General features: G+C 37.9%; 1 protein-coding gene across 1 annotated transcript in view; it reads right to left on the bottom strand.

The window, feature by feature from the left end:
* Positions 1–12,893, bottom strand: part of igf2bp3 (insulin-like growth factor 2 mRNA binding protein 3) — a 78,184-nt gene that overhangs the window by 16,043 nt on the left and 49,248 nt on the right. Inside the window, exons 7-9 of the mRNA XM_028818282.2 lie at positions 3,961–4,095; positions 3,755–3,877; positions 3,552–3,687 (exon numbers count right to left, since the gene is read on the bottom strand). Of these exons, the coding sequence (XP_028674115.2) occupies positions 3,552–3,687; positions 3,755–3,877; positions 3,961–4,095 (394 nt within the window). The remainder of the gene's footprint in view (positions 1–3,551; positions 3,688–3,754; positions 3,878–3,960; positions 4,096–12,893) is intronic.

Genomic DNA, 12,893 nt, shown 5'->3' with positions numbered 1-12,893 from the left:
ACAGGTAGAGTAGGGTAGGCCTTCACTGAATAGAGGTGCAGAAACCCTGCATTCCATGAGAAAACAGCTGGCACTCTTGTGGCAGTGACCGAGAAAAATGGCGAAATTGAGAGTCGATGTGCCATGGCTTTTGCTAAACGACAGAAGGTTGACACCAAAAGCCGTGCCTTTAATCCAGAATGGATGGCGGCATTTATGTTCATACTTCCCCCGTAGGAAGCTCGAAACCACGGTGTCTCTTCCGCTCCGAGATGGTGGCAGTGGTTAAAGTGAGAACGTGAAACGCCACTATGAAACTAAGCACAAAATTTGAGAAAAGTTACCCACTAAATTCATCAGTTAAGATACAGAAAATAAGTGTGACCTGATGACACCCATTTGCACATTCCACAGGAAAATGGAGATATACACACCACACCTGCTCATGGTTTTATTTACACATTCCTGCACAACATTTATAAAGTAGTATTACAAATTATAAACCTATCAACTTAATATAAAAAAAGGAAAATCTGTTAAAAAAATTCGTATTCAGGTGTTCAAGGAAGACCTGCAGGGAGACACTGCACCCTTTCCTACACTGATGGAGCAGGTCCAGGGTGAGAGGGATCTCTCTAACTTTTTCCGACTTTGTTGACAAACTGTCTTCAGCAATCACTTCAGTACCTTCAGTCTTGGACAGTGGCTCATCCTGTTCAGGCAGAATCCATTCCTGATCACAGATGTCAGGGGGTTCTCAAAAGAAACCACACAACTCCAAGTAGGCAAATCCTGGGCCTCTCAAGATGGAACGAATTGATCTCCAGGGAAATAAGGTATGTTCCTCAAACACTGTTTCAGAGCCACATCACCTTCTAATTTGAAATGGTCCCAGAGGCAGCTTTCCCAAGCCTAAGGAAAGTGGTCCTGTACATGTTGACCATGTTTTGCTCCACATACAGCTGACACTTTACTATGTTCATGGTGGAGACAGCTAATAATCGCTCAAGGCTCACTGAGGAGTCTTCACACATACATGAGGATGGCACTGACACCATTCCAGCCCAGATTTAAAATCCTGGCAGAGCAAGGAAGAGCTCACTTCTCACTGAAGAGAAAGTAGGCAGTGGGATAGGAGGGAAAGATACGTTGTTATTTATATATATATAAAAAAAAAAAAAAAAACACCTCAGATTTACTGTGAAACTGGCTAAGCCTGTTCAGTTGTGTATATAAAATATGTACAGTACTGTGCAAAAGTTTCAGGCAGGTGTGAAAAAATGCTGTAAACAAAGAATGCTTTTAGAAATATGTTACCAATTTACAAAATGCAAAGTGAGCAAACAAAAGAAAAATCTAAATCAAATCAATATTTGGTGTTACTACCTTTTGCCTTCAAACCAGCATCAAATTCTTATAGGTACACTTGCACAAAGTCAGGGATTTTGTAGGATTTATAGTCATGTGTATGATCAACCAATTATACCAAACAGGTGCTAATGATCATCAATGTCACACATAGGTTGAAACAGTCATTAACTGAAACAAACAGCTATGTAAGAGGCTTAAAACTGGGTGAGGAACAGCCAAAGTCTGCTACCAAGGTGAGGTGGTGGAAGACATTTTCATGTCATGGCAAGACATGAGCACAGCAACAAGACAAGGTAGTTATACTGCATCAGCAAGGTCTCTCCCAGACAAAGATTTCAAAGCAGACTGGGGTTTCAAGATGTGCTGTTCAAGCTCTTTTGAAGAAGCACAAAGACGGGCAACGTTAAGGATCATAGACGCAGTGGTCGGCCAAGGAATCATCAGAAGATGTCCAGCAATGCCATCGGCTCAGAACTGGCAGAAACCAGTGGGGCCCAGGTACACCCATCTACTGTCCAGAGAAGTCTGGCCAGAAGTGGTCTTCATGGAAGAGTTGCAGCCAAAAAGCCATACCTCTGACGTGGAAACAAGGCAAAGCGACTCAAGCATGCACGAAAACATAGGAACTGGGGTGCAGAAAAATGGCAGCAGGTGCTCTGGACGGACGAGTCAAAATTTGAAATATTTGGCTGTAGCAGAAGGCAGTTTGTTCGTCAAAGGGCTGGACAGCGGTACAATAATGAGTGTCTGCAGGCAACAGTGAAGCATGTTTGGGGCTGCATTTCTGCAAATGGAGTTGGAGATTTGGTCAGGATTAATGGTGTTCTCAATGCTGAGAAATACAGGCAGATACTTATCCATCATGCAATACCATCGGGGAGGCGTATGATTGGCCCCAAATTTATTCTGCAGCAGGACAACGACCCCAAACATACAGCCAAAGTCATTAAGAACTCTCTTCGGCGTAAAGAACAAGAAGTCCTAGAAGTGATGGTATGGCCCCCACAGAGCCCTGATCTCAGCATTGAGTGTGTCTGGGATTACATGGAGACAGAAGGATGCGAGGAAGCCTACATCCACAGAAGATCTGTGGTTACTTCTCCAAGATGTTAGGTTGTTCCAATCAGCCGTGTTCCTTCAAAAACTCGGCAAGTGTACCTAGAAGAATTGATGCTGTTTTGAAGGGTGGTCACACCAAATATTGATTTGATTTAGAGTTCTCTTTTGTTCATTCACTGCATTTTGTTGATTGATGAAAATAAATGATTAACACTTCCATTTTTGAAAGCATTTTGTTTACAGCATTCACACCTGCCTAAAACTTCTGCACAGTACTATACCTTTGTGAGCAGAATACCCTTAGATTGATGTTTTACACTAAGGGCATGCAAGGTGCTAGAAAAACCCCTACAGCTACAGACACTAATTTTAGGATGACGCAAAATAGAACTAAATTCAAAATAAGTCAAACAGAAGTCCTTATAAATAGAAAATGCAACTGGAAAGGTTTCCTGCACAACACTAAGAATACTGGCTATTAGAGAAACTTCCACTCAGTGGAACAAGCAAATCAAAAGAAAAACTGGCATCATTAAACAATTACAATGTAGTGGTTCCAAAACTAAAACTGGACAGAAAAAAGACAACATTAAAAAGGCATATTCTGCTCTAGGCATATATCTTCTACTTTAATGCTGAAGGCATTTTTGGAATGCCTCTAACTTTCCTTCCTAGTATTTGCTCTTAAATTAAAAATTTTTGCTGTTAGACATTACATTCAGTAAAAATGCCAAAATTTTCACATTGACTATGAAAGTTTCCAGAAACATGTCCATCTACACTGGAGTAAAGGAACAGCACTGTAACTGAAATGTTTTAAGGCTCAAGTGGTTTTTAAATTAAAAATATTTTGGTATACTTCACATATTTGTAACAGACTGAAATGGATAATGAAAAGGTGTAATGACAGACTTTCTGTAAAGGCTAACTCAGTTTTATAAATGGTACTACCTATATTAGTTTGATTATGTTGTATTTTGTTCAATAAAGCACATTTGCTCGGATTTAATTATATTCACTTCAGTATGATTTTTTGGCTTATTCTGAAATGGTTCTACTGCAAAAGCTTTTAACTTGCATAATCCTGAAACATTTGTTTGAGGGTAACAACTTTTTGTCATTTTGAATCTCTTAAAACTCACATTCATAGCAGCCATATCATTTTCATAAGATTCTCTTATTTTCTTCATTACTTCTTCTTCTGCCTTTCCACAAGCCTCTATGCTACCCTTTACTGTGATCGTTCTTTCTGGATTATAAAGAGTGAGGTCCTGCAAACTGAAGACAAACAGCTATCATTAAGAATTCTAACAGACAGATACTTTCTGAAGGAGTATAGCCTTACGGAGAAATGGTGATTTTTGTGTCGGTGTCTTGTTCGATCTTCTTTAGATTTCTTCCTTCTTTTCCAATGAGTCTTCCAACAAAATTATTGTGTGCCAGAATTTTCAAAGGAATTTCTTCAGTGCTTAAAGAATTAAAAATAAAATCTATTAACCAGCATTAAAAAAAAAATAAAAAAATGAAAGATTGTCCCACACCAATACCTACAATTTTGTGTCCTGAGCTTCTTTTTGCATGATCTCCAGTATTGTTTTGCAAGCTGCTGAACAACCTTCTGGTGTAGAATGGATGGTAATTGGTTTTTCTGCGGCACCAGCATTTTCTTTTCGATGTATATCAATCCTAAGGGGTGGTGGTGGTGGGGGGGGGGTTATAGGGATTAGAGAAAAAGTTTTAGGGTCCTTAAGATTCAGGAAGCTCAGCAGTGTACAATGTATGCATGCTATGGACATTGTTTTTGACCAATAAAACACCAACCCTACACAGAAGTGGGAAAAGTAGTGACTTTCATAAACAACGGTGTCCTCAAAAAGAACGAAGCAATACTAAAGAGTATGCATAGTTTATGGACAATGCAGTATATAAAATTTACTCAACGGTGTATGTCCAGGCTTGAGGCAATCAACATTTGACATTGTTTGGGTCAAGCAATTACCATGCAAGCCACCTAGGCTGTAATAGGCTAGCTATAAGAGCATATCTGGAAGGGGCTTTAGCCATCAACTTTAAGGAAGAGTTTACTGTTGCCATTTGCTTGTATAATTACACTGGTGTTTCATACTAAATTTTAAAAGTGGCACGACCTGAAGTCAATTCCCAATCCTAGGTTAAAATTTGCAGTAAATGCAATTTACACAAGGAAAGTATTGGTCCACCAAGCAAGCTGTCATAATTGGAATACATTTTTTTAATTTGTTTAAAAATTGCTATATGGGACCCAATGTACTGCTGTGGGTTGGCACCCTGTCCGGGATTGGTTCCTGCCTTGTGCCCAGTGTTGGCTGGGATTGGCTCCAGCAGACCCCCATGACCCGGTGTTCGGATTCAGCGGGTTGGAAAATGGATGGACCCAATGTACTAAAACCACAATTTTAAAATCTCCAACTTGAAGAGCAACAGTTACTCAGCACACCTTTTTGTTCTTTCGTTAATCAGATTAGTATGGGTATAAACCTCTTCTGAAAAGTAACACACTGAAACTTATCAAAACACTGCACAGAACAGGAGAATGTTTAACATATGAAGTTACTGGAGCTTAGGGGTGGGTGGTATGACCAAAATTCTATATCACGGTATTTTTCTAAATTATCCCGGTTTCACGGTAATGGACGGTATTTTTTTTCCCCCCATGCATGAGTGGATGTTAACCACATTTTCCACTGCAATTACTGCAGTAGACTGGCTAAGAATAACCTGTTAGACTGTTATGAGAATTGTACATTATACAAAAAAACCATTTTAATGTGCACACAAGTATTAATACAGGTTTGCATGGCCCCATAAAGTGATAGTTTTCAAGGGGGTGACACTAATGAAGAGAAGGAATCACATTGCATGACAGTTGCAGTCAAAATATAGAACCTTTTTATTGAACAAATTTTGCAAAAACTTAAACTATGATTTTGACAACATATTTTCAACCATCCAAAGAGGCATTTAGACTTAGTAAAATATCCAGAGGTGCTTGTCAAAACTTGTATTGCACTGAACAGGTCTTAGAAAAGTAATAAATAGTAAATATTTTTTGTGAACCAACTACACTTTGTTAATGTTAACTATCTCTGTCCACTGACATGTTAAAGTGACTTTTTCAACAACTTTACCATCAATAAACTGCATAATATTTAAACTAATAAATAATAACAATAATAGTATTATTACTGATAATAGCACTATTACTTCAAGACTTCAAGCCCAGGTGCATTACACAGTATTCACCAAATTAAAAACAAACAAGTACAACTTTTTGATGACATCCTTACCAACTGTACCATCATTTAGGCAAACTGCATTAATATGGACCTTGCTTCAAGCTAAGCTATATACATAAATAAAATAACTGCAACTTGCATTTACTGTATAATGCTATTTGTGGTATAGCCCTACGGAAGTGCATTAGGGCAACGGTGAAGAAAAAAAAAAAACACAGTAAAGAGGGAAGAAAAAAAAACAAACTACCGGTATATGTCAAGAATAAAGTCGACATGCTGACTTTCGACATTTCCACTTTAATTTTGACGCTTATGTCAAGATTAAAGTCAACATTTCCACTTTATTTTCATAGTTTACTTCATAATTAAAGTAGAATGTCATAAACTAAACTTCATCCTAAAAATCAATGTTTAAATTTACTTGATTTTCTCAAACCCCGTCATAAGTTAACGCAGCACATTAAATGCTTTGTGTTGTGTTCCCCGACCCAGTTGTTAATCACTATGCTTCTTAAACTGACTTCCTATGCACTAAGAGGAGGCAGCAATCACCGCACAGAATTCATTCATTTCATGGTATTCCTGCTCTCTAAAAATTTAGAATGCTAAGATAAATACTTGATATCATTTTCATGATGAAATGCATTAAAGCAGGTATTAAACAAGCATGGTAGTGAGGCGGTAGTGATGCTCCCTGGCAGTAAGGGGTCCCCAGGTGTAAGTTCAGTGTAGAGACCTTTATGGCAGGTGTGACGAGGCTCCAAAAAACTGGATGTATGAATAGCTATCGCACAGGTTTAACTTAAATATTGAGTAAATGTCGGGTTTGTGATCTGGTGGTCGGAGACACGAACACAGAATTCAATGCATGTTCTTCCGAGCGGGCTTTTATTGCGCGCGTGCTGTTTCTATCTGACGTACCAAAACCCCAGTTCCTATCCGTCCTCTCTCCACATAACCAATCACCACACGATAACCGTCTTTGTGAAATTAAAAACTAGTTATAAACTTAGTCCACGGAGTATTCAGAACTTTAAAAATATCTTCGTTATACATGTTTAATTATGCCATCCATTCAGAGTTGCGCCCATCGAAGGATGAATACAAGCAAAACATACACTAGCAGGGTCAATATAGCACAACAAAACCCCACATCCTACATGACTTTGGAAGGAAACTGAAGCGCCGAGTAAACCCACCAGAAAAACATGCAAATGCAAGGCAGGCACGCCGCCGTGCCCCCATATGATTAATGCATGCTTTAATGCATTTCACCATGAAAATTATATCAAGTATTTATCTTAGCATTCTAGATGTTCAGAGAGCAGGAAGATCATGAAGCGAATGTATTCTGTGCGGCGATTGCTGCCGGCGCCTCCTCTTAGTGCAAGAAGAAGTCAGTTTAAGAATCACTTAACACAAAGCATTTAATGTGCTATATAACTTATGACGGGGTTTGAAAACATGTCGTCACACTATTACACAGTACCCAGGTACATTACACTGTATTGAAAAATAAAACAAGTACAACTTGGCTTGCAGTATTATCCAGTAGTATAGAAACAGTATTTACACATCTGACCTTTTAAAACTAAAGTATCTCCAGGCTCTCTCTCCATTTTCACCACGCAGCATTCCTATGCTACCGCCCACTATTTGGTGGTGTAGCAGTGAAAAAGAGCCCTAGTGCAACAAATGTGTTTAGCTGTGTAGCAGTGAAAAAGGTCCCCACTTGAACAGTTTCCCGCTGCGCCACGTTCTGAACGTCGTTTAGGCAATTTAAACCGGTGTTGCGGTATAAGAAAAATCCATATCATAAAAAAAATAAACGGTTTTCGGTATGAACCGGTATACCGCCCAGCACTACTGGAGCTAAACGATTTGGCTCAAAACTGACCCACAAGATCAATGTTCTATGCTCAGCTAAAACCAGACAATGCTTCCAGCAGTTTGTCCTCTTAAATTCATCTTTGATTAGTTATGCTGATACGAGGACTGGAAAGTGATCTTGTGTGTTTTAAAAGACAATTAAGACACAAATTAAAGGTCTAACACTAGTTGCAAAACTCTCCAATTACTTTCATAATGTAAAAATAAAATCCTATTAAAACTCAAAATTCTTTGAAGTAAATCAACATTTAAATAAGATTACCCCCCCCCACCATAACTTCTTGGAACACTTGCAATACGGTACATCCTGATCAAATGGTAGAAGTCAACAGTGAAGTATAGTTCAAATGCCACCCACCCCTAGAATGCAGAAAAACCTACCAAATCCTTAAGACATGATTTTGGTACATTTAAAAAAACCACATCCACAAACAAAAAAAAAATCCATTTATTTTAAACTGGTCTTTAATGCTCTGCAATTTTATAACAGGAGAGCCTAGGCAAAAAGCTATACCACCTAGAGATTGATGTAAAAAAAAAAAAAAAACCTAAATCTTGAAGTTTTTCATAATCATGGTGTACATTAAAAAAAATCTCCCCCAGAGGAAACTAAGCTTTAATTAAAAAGCCAGTGCTTAAAGCGGGCCCCAAAGGGCACCAGTTTAAGTTTAAAACTAATCAAATGTGCCATATTTCAATATAATAAGATCAAACAAACAAACATTCTGTAAAATAGTGTTTTCAGATCATTAAAAAAAATCTCAAAGAATTTCTTCCTTTGGGACAGGATTTCCTAAAGCTCTGGAACACTTTTTTTAAAGCATCTAGCAGTTATTTTTCCCCTAAGTCTGTCATATGTCTAATGACTAAGAACAATGACAATAACAACAGAAAAACAGCACAGAATGCAACATATATATAAAAAAAAAAAATATTCTCTCTACATAAAATTGGTCTGTTAAAGCATCAGGCAAAAAGCTTGCAATTGTTTCTGGTATAGTCCAACAGATTCACTTACAAAATAAACAAACTTGCTCTTAAAAACTTATTTACATTTCTACCACCCTTCAGCTTATTAAGACAACCTGTCTAAAAGGTATAGGTTCTGAAGAAAGACTAAGTTCATTCAACTAGACACCAGTGTTTCTACCCAATTAGTTTAATTTTAATTTGTCTGAAGAAAAGAAAAAAAAAAAAAAAAAAAAAAAAAAGTCTAAAACAGCAATGTACGGGTGGGACAACTGCATTACAGGAAATTTTTGCAGTAGCTCTACTACTGTTAAGAGCAGATTTTGTAGCTATGTGGGGAAAGCTTTAAAAATGTATTGTAGATATGAGACGATAATTCCAATCTAAAATAACTGATCACTTTTGTTCTTTCAGACAATAAGGCAGCTAAATAAATTCAGAACACAATTTAAAAGGGATTATTTCTATGTAAATAAAATGTGTGTTATCTTAACAGGACACTTGTATGACACTCCTAAACCCAGGCAACACAACAACATTAAAGACTTTCAAGTGAAATGTAAACAGGAAAGAAGGCAAGAGAAAATGGACATCTTGGCAGAACACCCAATGAAGGCTATAGAGCAGAAACACAGTCGTATATTCTTACCTCTTCAGTGGAGAAATAACCTTTAACTTTTACTTAAAGAAATTGATGTAAACACTTTGGCTGAGAACCACCAAAGACTACAAAACTACATTTTGGAAAAAGTTACTCTTGAAATACAACTACCTAGCCACGACTACTCACGAAATTATCTACCAATTTGCCAATAAGAAAATTGGTGGAGTGTATTTGGGTAACAATTTGCAATTTGAAATTGACTAACCAATACTGGACTAGATTTTATAGGATTTCAAGTTGACTATAATTGGTCTCTAAAATGCCTATCAAAATTTGGAAACCTTGTGGTCAACCCTTATTCGTATCTCAAGGACCAAGTTAAAACACTACTACTGCGGTCTACAAGCCAACATTTCAGTATTACTGAACTATTGGGATTACTGCTCTAGAAATTGTTCTTTGCTGCAAAATTTCTATTTTTCTAAATCTTAATTTCACAGCAAAATTTTGCAATATCATGAGCTCAGAAGCACTGTAGTGCTAAAAGAAAAAAAAAGTCAAAATGAGGTGGTTACACCCATCAGATGTTTTTGCGCATGTAAATTATTTTTTCATTGAATGAAGCCAGGTGCAAAAGCTAGTATACAATATGCACATACAGCATTAAGGATGACTGGCTATTTGGTAACCGTTTGATCTGTGGAAAGAGTCTGAAATTTCTGGCATACGTTTGAATGGTTCTGTATAGGTTTGTCAGAAGGAAGGAGTGAGCAAAGCAAATGTGCAGAATGATCAAATGCCTATAATAATAATAATACCTTTCTCAAGATGTGTGTGTGTGTGTGTGTGTGTTACAAATGTCCTGAACAGAAGGCTGCTGGGAGACCTGTAAATTGCCTGTATTCACGAGATTAGACAAAAATACAGGCATCAGACATGAGAAGTGTTGATAAAATTTCATAGTCAAAATATGTAATCTCTGGCATAAAAGGACAGCCGATTATGAATAGAGTACATTTAGCCTTACTGTTGAAACATACTATAAAACAGTTTTGAGATCCTGTTTAGAATCTGAACTTGTATATTAAAAGGTTTACACATCCCTGCACTACCTGTTTTTTCTTGAGGTCACCTTTATTCTGTTTTTGTATAGTCATCACTATTTACTCCCAAGATGTTCAGCGTTAGTCTTGTGATTGGAAACCACTGTCACGCGTGCCTTACTCAAAATTATGGCATAGCAAGTACTTTATAGAAGACATTTGTTTTCTCAATCCATGTATAGTTTAAGAGAAAGCAAATCTAGACAGTACAGGGAAATTGTGTATAGGGTTTTTAATTACTGGTACTTAGAAGTCTCAGGGGTTAGGACTTTGTCTTCCCCAATCTAGTCTCTGCCGTTATACATTTTTGCACCTTGTTTAGTGTTGGAAGCAAAAAACACCACATTTTAAGACTTTAGAGCTAGGACATTTAAATGTTCCATTCACTACAACTTTTGCACTGGTTTCTGAAAAGTCGGCTCATATTCTATGGTATCCTGTGTAAGGCCCTGCCTTTAGTAACTTTTGGCACAATCTTGATTATACCACCTCCTTTAACAACCACAATAACTGCACACATACCTGTATGAACCAATGAGGAGCTATAAGATTGAAGATGAGAAAACATGAACAAAGACAGGCTATGAAGAGACTTCAGACAACTGCAGAGGTAATCTTAAATGATCAACATTACCATAAAGGGATCAATATAAACTACCGTTTTATTTCTACATCTCAGATACGAGGGTTGTCTGGGTTCCGCGCGGAATTTTATTGTTTGTCGAGTGTCAGCCTGTCGAAACCTGTTCTGCTGTGTAGAGGGATTATTCAAGTGGTTGCATGTTTTTCTCCCTCTATTCCTTCAGAATGAACACGAGAAGCAAACGAACTGAGAGTGCGCAGCCAGCACTAGCGGCGAAGCTCCCGACTCCGTGCATGACTTTCGAGTGATGATTTTTTGCGACTTTTCTGATGATTTAATCTGCTCGGTGGAACGCACCATGTTTGCCATCTTTTTCAACATCGATGGCATTGTTGCGTTAATTCCGCTGACGGAGGGGACAACTGTTACCTCAGTGGTACACCACTCAGTGCCTGCCTGACGTTTTTTCTACGATGGCTAGAGACTGGTCCAAGAACTTGCGAAGGCACTTTTTGCATCATGACAATGCGCCAGCCCACACGGCTAATGCGACGAAGCATTTCATTGAAGACAGTGGTGTCAACGTTTTGAACCCGCCATCCTACTCGCCTGATCTTGCACCATGTGACTTTTGGCTCTTCCCGAAGGTGACAGAACCCCTGCGAGGCCACAACTTCGAAACTTGAGGAACTGATTGCAGTTGTCAAAGAACAGCTGGACAACCTCCCAAAGACAACCTTTTGCGAATGTTTTGCAGAGTGGGTCAGAAGAGTCCAAAAGTGCATTGATGTTGGCAGTGAATACTTGGAAAAAGTTTAAAAAGGATCGAAGTACATGAGAAAAATAGAAAAAAAAAAAATCCTTGGCTAATTATTTCGAGTGATTCCGTGCGGAACCCAGACAACCCTCGTAGATGTATTTTTGAAGCATTGTGGTAGAAAGTCTGCATCATAAACAGTTTGATGTATTTACCCAGTTTCATGTTGCTTCCTTATTTACATAGCATCTGCCACAGCATTTGTCTGAACGGACAAGCAAACAGCCTATATTCCTTCAGCAAAAAAATGTCAAGAATATGGAATAAAAATTTAGTTCTTAGATAGTTCAAAAAATGAAAATGTGTTGGCCATAATCAACTTTTGCTGCCTCAAAGTGCACATATATGTAAAGTTTTAAGGCTTTTGTTCTACATGTGGGCCTGTGACCCCAATTTTAAGCCTCAAACAGACACTAACCCCCCCCCCCCCCCCCATTTAAACACACTTTTTGAAAAGTTTACCACAGCAAATGGAGTAGTTACTAGTTCACAATCAAGTCAAAAACTGAACTAGTTAAAAGTTACCTACAACTTTAAATTAGTTTTAAGCAATGGATTATTTTGCAAGCATTACAGTACAAGGGAGATATTGACAGCAGTGGATTACAGTAGGGTTGCTTTGGCATTTTGAGCTGCTAGTAAAGCAAGACATTTTTAAACTGCACCCCAACCTGATTAGTTTCACTAGCAAAACTAATGACTAAACTGCTGGGGGGAAAAAAAAAAAACCAAAAAAAACCCCAAACTCAATTATCACACTTGTTCAGTTTAGACTTGGCCGGTGGCCTAGACTACTACACAGTTTAGACTTCTGAACCATTAAAACAGTGCTAAGCTACACCTAATTTCAAACAGGTTCTCTCTAAATGGTTTAAAATTTGCAGTATCCATAATACACATGGAATTCGGTGCTGTACATTTACTGAAACAATTATTCTACTCCAACTACAAAATGTATACTTTACATTAAAAAATGCGAGAAGTCTTGCCAAGAAGAGCAACTAAAATATTTATATTCTTTACAGTGCAATAACACCTCTGCTTTTGTGTTGCAAACAGAAGGGCAACCTACTTGGCAGCGGTCTTGATTTTTTTGACCAGAAGAATTATGTACATGTTGACAATAAAAGGTGTGCATAATGTTTATCATAAAACAGCATTTCTATGAGCACAGTCAAACCAAATCAAAACTGCAAATTACTGCCCAAGGGAAATCAAAACTAAGCTTGAGAGAAAACACCAC

Source organism: Erpetoichthys calabaricus, chromosome 13, assembly GCF_900747795.2.
Source record: "Erpetoichthys calabaricus chromosome 13, fErpCal1.3, whole genome shotgun sequence".
NCBI lineage: Eukaryota > Metazoa > Chordata > Cladistia > Polypteriformes > Polypteridae > Erpetoichthys > Erpetoichthys calabaricus.
Note: the sequence above shows the minus strand (reverse complement) of the source record. Positions and strands in the feature narration are given on the sequence as shown.